The sequence below is a fragment of the Sinocyclocheilus rhinocerous genome, unplaced genomic scaffold, assembly GCF_001515625.1.
Source record: "Sinocyclocheilus rhinocerous isolate Xijiao unplaced genomic scaffold, SAMN03320098_v1.1 scaffold252, whole genome shotgun sequence".
Classification (NCBI taxonomy): domain Eukaryota; kingdom Metazoa; phylum Chordata; class Actinopteri; order Cypriniformes; family Cyprinidae; genus Sinocyclocheilus; species Sinocyclocheilus rhinocerous.
In genome coordinates, this window is record NW_015625591.1 from 325,844 (window position 1) to 337,547 (window position 11,704).

At 37.2% G+C, this 11,704-nt stretch overlaps 1 protein-coding gene across 4 annotated transcripts in view; it reads left to right on the forward strand.

Moving 5' to 3' along the window:
• LOC107757523 (ras association domain-containing protein 7-like) overlaps positions 1–10,962 on the forward strand; it is a 14,218-nt gene extending 3,256 nt beyond the window's left edge. The window contains exons 1-6 of one of the 4 annotated variants that reach the window (XM_016575039.1): positions 22–39; positions 6,643–6,785; positions 6,877–7,760; positions 9,427–9,583; positions 9,786–9,893; positions 10,718–10,962. In XM_016575039.1, coding sequence (XP_016430525.1) covers positions 6,683–6,785; positions 6,877–7,760; positions 9,427–9,583; positions 9,786–9,893; positions 10,718–10,749 — 1,284 coding nt within the window. In that variant the 5' untranslated portion in view covers positions 22–39; positions 6,643–6,682 and the 3' untranslated portion in view covers positions 10,750–10,962. Of the gene's footprint in view, positions 1–21; positions 40–6,639; positions 6,786–6,876; positions 7,761–9,426; positions 9,584–9,785; positions 9,894–10,717 lie in introns of those variants that run through there. The other 3 variants (XM_016575021.1, XM_016575030.1, XM_016575048.1) reach the window with 3 other exon arrangements.
• The last annotated feature ends 742 nt before the right edge of the window (positions 10,963–11,704 follow it).

An 11,704-nucleotide genomic window follows, 5' to 3' on the forward strand; every position in this document is an offset into this window, starting at 1 on the left:
AAGAAGGAGGACACACAGAAGCAAGCTTTCAACTCTAAGGTAAATATAACTTTCTGTCTAACCAGCAGGTTTGTCTAGTTAAGCTACAGACTTGACAATAAAATGTGCCAAATTTTACACAGGTGTTTCCATTTTGTCTGGAAAGGAAAGCAGCTTTAACAAGGGAAAAGTAGTTGAAATTATGTTTGGATTATGCCCTTGATTTTAATCAGTAGCAAGGAAATAGTTTATAATTAGTAGAAAATGGTTTATAGAAACCTGGTAAATAGGTCAACTATTTCTATATGGAAGAAGTCTGTTAAAATAAAAAATAAATAACTAATTGAGGTTACCAGGTTTTGCAAAACCTGCTTTTATTCATGAAAAGAAAAATGCCTGAAGGGAATTAGTCATAATGGTTTAGTCATCATAATTCGACTGTGTATTATCCATGGCTAATGCAGATCATGTATTTTGCTTGACGGCTGGACTGTGTGGATTGTCCGATATAAGCTGTGCTTCTCTTAGTAAAACTGCAGCCTTCAGGTCCTTTGGCTCATCCTGTCACTTGTGTAAACGTAGACCTGTGTAAAAATGCCTGAGTAAATTATTACGGTTTTTCAATTCTGTTGAGTTTTAGTGTTTGTGATTTATGCTTAGTGGTAATGAGGATCCGTTTGGGAACGGGGCTGTAGTATTATTATTTTTAATTTTTTTTGATGTCAAGTTTTTCTGACCATTCTGATCAACTGTTCCTTGAAAATATAAGATCAAAGTATGAGAGACTGGACCAGTACAAAAAAAACTACAAAAAGTTTAATTTCATAAATAAATAGGAATAGAAATAAATAATTTGCAAAGTCTGGAATCAGGCATCCAGATTAAAAACAATCATTTCTCTTTTTTGATACTTTGTTGACAGGTCCTACTGTCATGTATCTTTGCAATATGCTCATGTGACATGAGCCCAACATAAACAGGGCCACAACTAGTTTACCTTGATGTTTTGAAGATTCTTATTTACACAGAGATCAATTACTAATCTACATGAATAGATTCTTCTCCGCAATCTTTCACCGAAATCATTGAAGGAAATATCTGATTAAATTCCATTTAAATTATTCTGCATCTCATTCACCTGACAAAACGATGTCACTTTATTTGGATATGCAAAACAAACTACAGTCACATCTACTGCTGTTCACAAGCTATGTCAGTGAGGGCAGATGCCTGATTTCAAATAACCGACCACCTGCAGGATAGAAAGGTGAATTTTAATCGATGCAGTTTAAATTATGGATCTTGAAACAAGTTTGAAAAACATTAGTGATGAAATCAATGTGTGTAACAAAAGAAAAAAAAGAAAGAAAGAGCAGTCTGATTTATGTTCCTGCAGCTCAAGGCTACGAATCATGTCGTAAATTTAGTGGAGTGGTTGTCTCGCTCTGAGGATAGGTTGAAAGAGAGGACCACTCCCTACATACATTGAGTTTGTGGTTATTCTTTGTGGAAATTCCAATAAATCAGAGATTCTCAATCAGGAACATGCATAATCCAATGGGTACTTAGAAAGATCTAGATTTTTGCTATGTTAAACCTAACGTTATGTTAAAACATATTCACAATATCTCATCTAATTTTTTGTAATGCATTCAATTCATATGGTTTGGAGCAGTGAAGAGGTACTTGAGCATTATTGATGATACTCTGCGGTACAGACAATGAAAAAGGCTGGGAAACTTTAAAAGCAGATGAGCTGAAATAGAAGTGATAACATCTGTCACAGTAGTGTTATTTTAGTATCATTGAGATACTATTATAGTTTTTTGTTAATATTTTGAATTAGATTTTCCACTTTCATGTTAAATTTAGTTAAAGTTTTATTGATTTTGTTTTGTGTTTTTGTCATTTCTATTAATGTTTTTAAATTAAGTTTTACTAATCAAGTTAAAGTGAGAAGTTAACATTTATTTTATTCCAAGTAACGAAAATGTTTTTTTATGGTTTTAGTTTAAGAGTTAGTTAACTATTATAACCCTGTAACAGACTTTTGCTTACACTTCTCACTAGGGCTGGGTATCGATTCAGATGTTCCAATTCGATTCGATTTCGATTTTCGATTCGATATTCGATTTGTGGTCTTCGAGAATCGATATTGAATCGACCACATTTTAAAAAACGATATATCGAAAAATCGATTTTTTTTTTGCCCAGCCCTACTTCTCACTACATTTTCATTTATTCAATAGGGAAGTTCTTTTTTACACTTTCCTGTTCCTTTTACATAAAATCCGACTGGAATTCTTTAGCAGGAAAAGCAAGGTTGATGCACCTGTAATGCTGCATACCAAAGCTATCTGACTTTCTTTGGCGATACTATTTACCTGTAGTCGTCAATGAACTCACAGGAGAGGGAGAGAGTACACTCCTCCTTTTGCACACAATGGGGAAGGTTTAGATATGCTGTTCTACGTAAGCAGGCCAGTTTCACCCCTTTAACACAAGAAACCTAATGCCTGTGAGACACGTCCCTGAGCCTGGTTCTGGCTGGTTCACATAACAAATGGAATTCAGCCGGTTTAAACATTTTTCTTGGTTCTCATGGTTCACTGAGTGAGAATGCCATCAACATATGCTCTCTTATTTAGTGTAGGTGAACTCTCCGATGACATTTCAGGTCAAAAATAGGTTCCCCATAGGTCCTTCAGCTGTCGAACATGTAGAGGTCTTATGACCACAATGGATCATCTGTCATCATCAGCCGGAAGAGCATGAAACCTGTATTTCTAGTTTGCCATATGTTTCTAGTAGCATGTGCCGTACTCCTGTAAGCCCATGTTGACAGGGAAACACGAGAAATGGGATGTTTTTCCCAAGCATATTTGCATTTCACACCTTCAAAAACATCATATTCAAACAACTGAAAATTCAAACTTATCTGTAGAAGAAACATTGTGAAATTGATGTTTAGAATATGATTTAAAATGTAATGCCTGATGCCGGTTCATTACTAGTTTTCTATTTCATCACATATTGGATTACTCTAGTTAGTTGAGTCAGTTAGAACCACTGAATCTTTGATGTTCCTGCTCATGGGACTGGTTTAAGGTTGATGGTTTTAAATTCCAGGAATGGAATGTTTCAAACTAGGCTGATTTCATGGGTCTCCGCACTTCATGGCAGATTTGTGTTTAGAAGACAATGGGAGAACAGAGACTAAACTATCTACTGCAGGTCTGCTAATGGAGGTGGATGGTGTCATCAGTTCTGCTACAGTACAGACAGCTAGGAAGTTCACAAAGTTTGCTGAGTAATCACTTTTTAATAGGTTTTGGGCTAAGATATTATATTGTGGGATGTTTTTCCCAAGCATATTTGCGTTTCACACCTTCAAAAACATCATATTCAAACAACTGAAAATTCAAACTTACCTGTAGAAGAAACATTGTGAAATTGATGTTTAGAATATGATTTAAAATGTAATGCCTGATGCCGGTTCATTACTAGTTTTCTATTTCATCACATATTGGATTACTCTAGTTAGTTGAGTCAGTTAGAACCACTGAATCTTTGATGTTCCTGCTCATGGGACTGGTTTAAGGTTGATGGTTTTAAATTCCAGGAATGGAATGTTTCAAACTAGGCTGATTTCATGGGTCTCCGCACTTCATGGCAGATTTGTGTTTAGAAGACAATGGGAGAACAGAGACTAAACTATCTACTGCAGGTCTGCTAATGGAGGTGGATGGTGTCATCAGTTCTGCTACAGTACAGACAGCTAGGAAGTTCACAAAGTTTGCTGAGTAATCACTTTTTAATAGGTTTTGGGCTAAGATATTATATTGTTAATATTTATTTATTTGCTTTTTGTATTGTACTTTTTTTCTTCTATATGGTGCAGTGGAAATCTTCAGCTATTTAAATGGCATTGTGTGAGGAACTCACTATTGACATGTGAACAGAACATGTTTCACTTTACCTGTGTAGTTTTTAGAATAGCTGAGTGAAATAAGATCTGTGGGTAACATTGCTTAGAGAGACTATGAATTTGAATTTTGAAGCTACAATAAGGACCACATTTACCACAAGGATGCAAGTTTACATGCTTGATGAATCAGACAACCATTGTCCGTGTATAGCAGTAATAAAAATGAAACTATACAGGCTACCGTTGCATTAATTCATTGTGTGTACTGTACCACACAGCTTTTTAAGTGTATTGTAGGCTAATGATAAGGCTGTATTTGTACACCGGTAGAACTTAACACCACATATAATGTTTTTCAGTACTGTTAATGACACATATAATAGGAGCATACAGGTTTGGGCCAGTCATATATTTATGACGAAGATAACACCATTAGTTTGCACTGTTTACAGTAAGAGCAGGTTCACACAAAACTTTGTGTTCCACTCCCTGTGCTGCTTTTTAATTGATTTTCTACGTAAACATGTACTAGATAGACCGTTGTGGTGTCTTTTGTGCATGAGCGCCTGAGAGACCTTGCCTTCTTTTCCATTCATCAGTGCTGTGGCTCACATTGTGATCTTATGAGAAAATGTAACTATTTTATGAGATGGCAATTTCATATAAATTTGTATGGAAATGTACAAGTTTTAGAAGGAAAGTAAAACTTGTACTCACTATACCCAAAACCCCAACCCTAAACCTAATGTCAGTGGAATGTAAGCAAATCATACAGAAGCATATGAATGAGATCGGGGAAAAAAAATCACTCAAATTAATCTCCAATTTGCCAAAATGTGCAGTGGTTATGAAATGTCATGAGAGTGTGTTGGATGCATGCATAGCTAATTTTGTGCAGTGTGTCACATTTTTAAAAGCAAAAACGGATTCAACTAAAATGCACTTCTCCTTATGTGGGGGGATAAAGAAAACGGAGTAATTTCTGATAACTGACATCACTGTTTACTAATATTTTAGAGCTGATGTGTGAAAGCTATCTTAAGAAAAAAAAATTGAGGTTAAATCTGTCAAGGTCATTGTGCTGAAATAAGTCAATGATTACATTTAGCAGAGGTGTGGCTTAATCAAGCCAAAGACGTGATATATTTGTTTTAGTATAGCATTATGAAAAGCAAGCCATGAAACCTGAGCCATGTTCTGTGGAGACACAAACACAGGTCAACATATTTGTCTTAACTTTCCCCCGTATCTCTTATGGTTATTGCCATTTTGTCAAATTAAATGATCTAGTTTGACAGGCAGAAGTGTTGTGACTGTGAGTATAGTACACACATTCTTTGAGCATATGAGCACAGTTTCAAGGTTTACAGGAATGTGAAGGTTGGTTAATGATTTCCTCAGGAGTCAAGCATTATGTGCAGGTTGAGGACATGAGACACTCTCTAACTCACCTCACAGAGCATATTTAAAAAGGACAGCCAGTTTTTTTAAGAGATTCAGTGTCTTAACCTGTTAATTTGCCAGACGAAGCTTGAACATAAGCGCTTCCTTAAAATGTACATATCAAACTCAATGATAACTTGCAAAATAGGGCTGATTGCTGTTCTCAGAACATGCTCAAGGGCAGATATCCAAAAAGCTCTGATGATTTTTTTTATTTAATTGTATTATTATTATTATTAATTTATTTTTGATCAATGACTTCTTAATAATGTGTTGGTTGAAGGAGTTTATTGGCTTGCATTGCTGACGTCTTCTGAAAAAAAAAAATGCCTGGTTCATTTACAGTCATTTACAGTCTGGATGAAGTTGAACTGAATACAATCCTCATGTTCCTCATTTTATCATGCATGCATACTTCTAGAGAAATGTGGTGTCAGGTTAAAAGTGATCATACTCTTTTGAACCATGTTCTTTCAGTTTCATGACATGTGAATGTTCATCACAACACATATCTTTGATGTAGTCTAAAAAAACATTATCTAACAATGTTTTTAACACATTATGGCATTCATTGGTTTAATCCATGGCACACTTTGCCATTATATGACTTGTAAAGTAGCACTCCAAAACATTTGGAGTGTATTATTGCACTGACTATGTCTCTCATTTTAGTGTTTGTGAGTTTAGTTTGATCTATTACATTTAAGTAAAATTAAAATTTTAACATCTGAAGGACCAGAATATGCAATGTTCCCAGTTTAAAGTGTGGCCTGGGCTGCTTAGCCACTTCATTAAAAAAAGGCTCCAAAAATGAAAATTCTGTTATTGTTTACTTATCCTGGTCTTTCCAAACCCGTAAGACATTTGTTCACCGTCAAAACACAAATGAAGATATTTTTAGTGAAATTTGATAGATTTCTGTCCCTCCATGGAAAGTTCATGCAACCAAAACTTTGATGCTTCAAAATGTTCATACAGACATTGTAAATGTAATCAATGAACCAATGATGTTTGCTCTCGTGCATCAAGCAAGAAAGTTTGTACCTTCATTAAATGTTCATCATATAAAGCGACTGTGCATCTTCATAAGTCTTGGATTAAAATCTTTCTAATTTCAGATATTTTACATCCACACCTGTTTCTCTATACTTACATTTTGCAAGCCTTTTTAAAAACTTCTCCTTCGATCATAGCAGAGCATGATAATCGTTATGCATTTTAACAATCAGTGCAGTTATTCTCTATATTGTAAGTAATTGTTCAGCATTTTGATTGTTGTATCTGTTCAGCAGAGCACTGTCATGTAGAGACGCTCCTTACTGATTTACAGTCATGGAGCTGAAGGTGTGGGTGGAAGGCATTCAACGTGTCGTCTGCGGCCTATCAGAAGAGACATCTTGCCAGGATGTAGTCATTGCCCTTGCCCAGGCTATGGGTAAGTTATTGACTCTCTCTCTTTCTCCGTTTTGCTCTTTGAACAGCTAGTGCATTTGTATTTTAATGTTCACTCTCAATGTGCTCTCCAGGGCAAACTGGTCGTTATGTTCTTATCCAGAAACTGCGGGATAAGGAACGGCAGCTTGTGGCCAATGAACGCCCACTGGAGTCCCTGGCTAAACTGGGCCAATTAGGCAATGAAGTGCAATTCATCCTACGGCGCACCGGTCCCACAAGCAGTGAAGGCTCAGACCAAGGTCGAGCCCCGAAATTACCCAGACCTCCAGATCCAGAGCCCCTCAAACACAAAGAGCCAAAAAAAGCTCTTACTTTCAATCTGGGGCCCTTCACATCACTCCAAACCCGTGTAAAACAGGTTGAAAAACCACTCAGAGACTCCCAAGCACAAGGGGTGTCCCCATCTCCGCCCTTGTCTCTTGCCCAAGCTGGTCCATCCAAAGACACACTTTATCAGCAGATCCTACGACAACAAGGGCAGCTACAGTCTCTGCAGGGACAGCAGGAGGCTCAAGAGAGAGAGCTGGGCATTTGGGAGCGGGCTCCTCCTCCAACCCTATCCACTGACTTCCTTGAGGAAATGGACCACCTACAGCAGCTTTTAAGGCGGAACGAGTCAGAGTTGGCCCATGTGCTGCACTGGGAAAATGAATTTCAGTCTGAAGTTCAAAGAGAAAAGGACATGCTACGGCAAAAAAGCGAACTCCATTTAACTCTAGACAAACACAATCGAAGGTTGCATGACACAGACAACCAATCAGAACATCTAGAGCGAGATATTAAGCTGCTTTTTGAAACCAAGAGAAATGGTGTGCTTCACGCCAGACCCAGTTTTGAAGAATCTGCAGTTATAGCGAAAGAACAACTGGACAACCATCAGCGTCAGGGGGCTGAACTGCAGGCATCAAATGAAGAGATAGAAAAGGAGATAAGGCTGGCAGAAGAACAACTGCAGGTCTGCATTTTTGTTTTTATTACTCACAATGTTATGTCCTTGTCATAACGTTATTGTTTCACTAGAGGTTAATCTTCTAATATTAATTTATTTATTTTCACATATTAAACATTTAAAGTGCATAATCAATGGGCTCATTGGGTGGGCAAGTACTACAGTCTCCAAAAAAGGACAAATAAGTTATACACTGCAGTCTAATGTGCCTACTTACCTAGAATATAGTAAATAAAAAAACAGTATGCCAAAAGAGTAGTATGTCCATACTAATAGCATCTGAAAAAAAGTAGGCGAAAATTACACGGATAACCTACTACTTCTGCCGAGATTCTAGATTCTAGATTCAGTAGACGCTTTACTACCAATGAGGCCACTGAGAGGAATGACAGTGAAATGGGGCAACTGACACCGTAGGTCACATGACACAGCCAACACGGCAGATGTAGTATGCCTAGATTTCATTCAAACTACACACATTCATACTATATATCCACCTTAATTTGCAACAAGGAAGTAAAGCCATTTTCTGAGCATGTGTGAGACTTCAGATTCATTAGCAACTATATAGAAGAACTGTAGTATAAAATGTAGTAAACATACCTTTTTAATGGTCCCGAAGTAAGTTCTCAATCAATTCTAGTACCTACTACCTACTGAGTATGCGATTTTACATGCAATGCTATCGAATCTGCTTTACTATTACATGGCCTGACTGCTCAATTTCGGTAATCAGTGTTTGATATTGGCAACTTTGTTTGTATATCAGTCCGCTCACCCATTTACTCAAACCGGTGCTACTTTCATGACTCACACTCAGACTACAGGCTCATACAGTCACAATTTGTGCCATCTTGAGTCTCAGTTATCAACCATGGTGAAAATTACCTCATAGGACCTTGGTGCTAATATTACTGTAATACTGTTACCATGTTTGTCTTGTTGCTACATTGTAATGGACTTTTTTTTTTATTAGCAGAAGCTTTGATTATATGCAGGTAGAATTATAACGTGATTTCAGCTCAACATTAATGTCCACTTATTGCGGAGTCCTGATCACCCTGTCAGGGTTTAGTTTGCGGTAATGACTTGCTGACTGTACAGTATACCTTAAATAAAACATCTTTGTACTAGTTGTTGGCTCACATACATTAATTGCAGTCACACAAAAGCATGTTGTGCGCTCACAATGACTGACTGAACCTCAGGGCACCATACACACTACCTCACTATTGCTTCATTTGTTGTCTCGCTCCCATCAGCAAGGGCAGTACTCTATTCATTCATCCTGCAGGTTTCTGTCATTACCAACAATACCAGTCACACCTTTAATGGTTGAAATAATAATATTAAAAAAAAGGTTTATGAAAAACAAAAACAAAACTCGTCTAGTGGTGCAAAGGCAGCATATTTATGTTAAGAAAAATGCCTGTGACAATTGAGCAGGAACCACAGTACTGGCTTTATCTAACAATTATTTATGTTAATGGTATTAAAAATGGCATTTAAGACACATCCCTTGGACATTAGATCTCATTGTAGAGATTAAATGTGTGGGTGTTTCATTACAAGAAAAGAGAACTGTGTGATAAAGGAACATTGCAGTTTGAAAGTTACTGCTTCAGCTTTTTGTTCCAACCCAACACTAAATCTCTCTTATGTTCCCCTTTAGGCTAAAAGCAAGGAACTGGATGATCTAAATAAGGAGCTACGCCAGTGTAACCTGCAACAATTCATCCTGCAAACAGGAGTCACTCCAGCACAATCCAATCAGCAAACCGAAGAGATCGATTTTGCTCTCCTCAAGCCTGATGGACAGAGTGATGAAGGTGTGTAAAGTTACAAACTGTTTTCACAAGCCACTAGTTAACAAGGTCTTTTCTACTATACATGGGGATAACATGTTTTTGTGGATGTCTTCCAAATGGAAAAGATACTGGTGATCTGGTGGTTTCAAAGGAAAACTGTCTATACCTAACCAAAAAACTGATGCTGGCAAAATTTAACAGTCGTTTTTTGTGTTTATGACAGATTTAAATTCCTCCATCTTGGAGTTCAACCCTCGTACCACTGCCAAGCAAATCTTAGGGAACCCGCGCAGCCTCCAGAACCCGCTTGTCTCCAGCCTTCATCCAGAGGGTGTGTATGTGTGACACACAGCTTGCACTCCGCTGCCCTCTGCTGGCCAAAATCTTCTGCTTGTCCACCTCTACCTCTTCCTGCTTCCCAGAATGCACAATATATTTTACTGCACACCTCCTGTCCTCTCTGGTGGCTCTGTCTTGTCAATTGTTACGGGCATTCTTCTGATCAGACAAAGACAATTCAACTGTACTGCCAGTGCCAACAAGACAGATTGCCAACATTTATATTTATTAGTTTGCTATTTTTTGAGCCAGAAAACAAAAACACTTTGCTCACTTTGTCTTCTGTGGTTTCCTATAATAAGATAGCAAGCTTCTGTCTTGCTGCGTGCTAATAGTGACTGTCAAGCTAGCACAAAAAAAATGATCGCCTTCCCATTTTGCTGAAACCTGCACTGCCTTGGGGTTCTTTCATGAAGGTTAATGTGAATCATAAGCTACCAGTGTGTTTTGCTCCATTGTTCCTGCATGGAACAAGTGTTTTAAGTAGAAAGAAATTACATAGTTATTAATTTATATGGAATTTCTTTCTATGGAATTGCCTCCAGTGGATGCTGTTCAGATTGATCACGTGGCTGTACAGAAATGCTGCAACAGACTCAAGGCTGACTGTAAACGGAGCATTTTGATGTTTGAGCGTTTATGCTGCTGTTTTTTAAGCTAGAGCTTTTTTCTTTTTCTTTGTTTACATTTCTTCCATTCCCCAGTCTTCCCTATATCTGTTATATGAAACATTACCCCCACCAATGTGTTGAAAAGCATTTTTTTAATCATCCTCCATGAAGCCAAGAACCTCATTCCATTTTGTGTGTCTTGCAGTCCTGTCATCAAGAGAGACATCATGGCGATAAAGTCTGGAGTACAACCTTGAGGAATCATTCACTGTTCACTTTATATTAATGTCTACTTCATGTTGTCTGAATATGTTAATTATATTTTCTCTTGTATGATATTCATTTGTAAACATAAGAATATATCTATGTAAATACAGTGCTGTCTTTGTAATGATTAAACATTAAGATTTTTGGATGTATTTGAACAATATACATATATTTCATTAACTAAAAACATACCAAAATAAAAAGAAATGATTGCAAGTTTTTAGGCTTATTGATTTCCCACTGTAAAATTTGGAGAGTCAAAAATCGTGATATCGCACACGCCTGCCTTAATTTTTTAAAGGGGTCATGAAAAGCATTTTTTAAAAATTATTTTATAATGTTCTCTGAGGTCCACTTATAATGTTAGTGTGATTTTACATAAAAAAATTGTGGGTCATTTGGGTTAAAAACGTATAAATATCAAACGGTCTGGAACAGACAATGCAATACTGGTAAAAACACCTTTACTCACATTTATTTGTTGCAACACTGTTGGATCCACTCAGCACTGTGCGAGCAGCGCAACACGACTAGACGACAGAACCCTTTATAATCGGCGATTCTGTCTACACTGGATGCGGCACGGATAGACACAACAAATCCCTGACAGTAAACTGATGTCCTGCTCTATTTCTGACATACTTCAAGCATTCGCGCTGCTTCTGACCTGAAAGAGAAATTGATTCGCTACATGATGCAACAGCGCTCACGTCTGATGTAGCCTAGATATGTTTGGATCACAAGGAAGGCAATTAAAGACTATTTTTTTTCACAACTTACACTACACAGTGAGTACGTTTACATGGACAACAATACTCCGATTTTAATACGATTAAGACAATACTCTGATTAAGAATCTACCATGTAAACAGATATTTTTGATTACCTTAATCCGGCTAAAGTCATAATCGAATTAAGACATGTG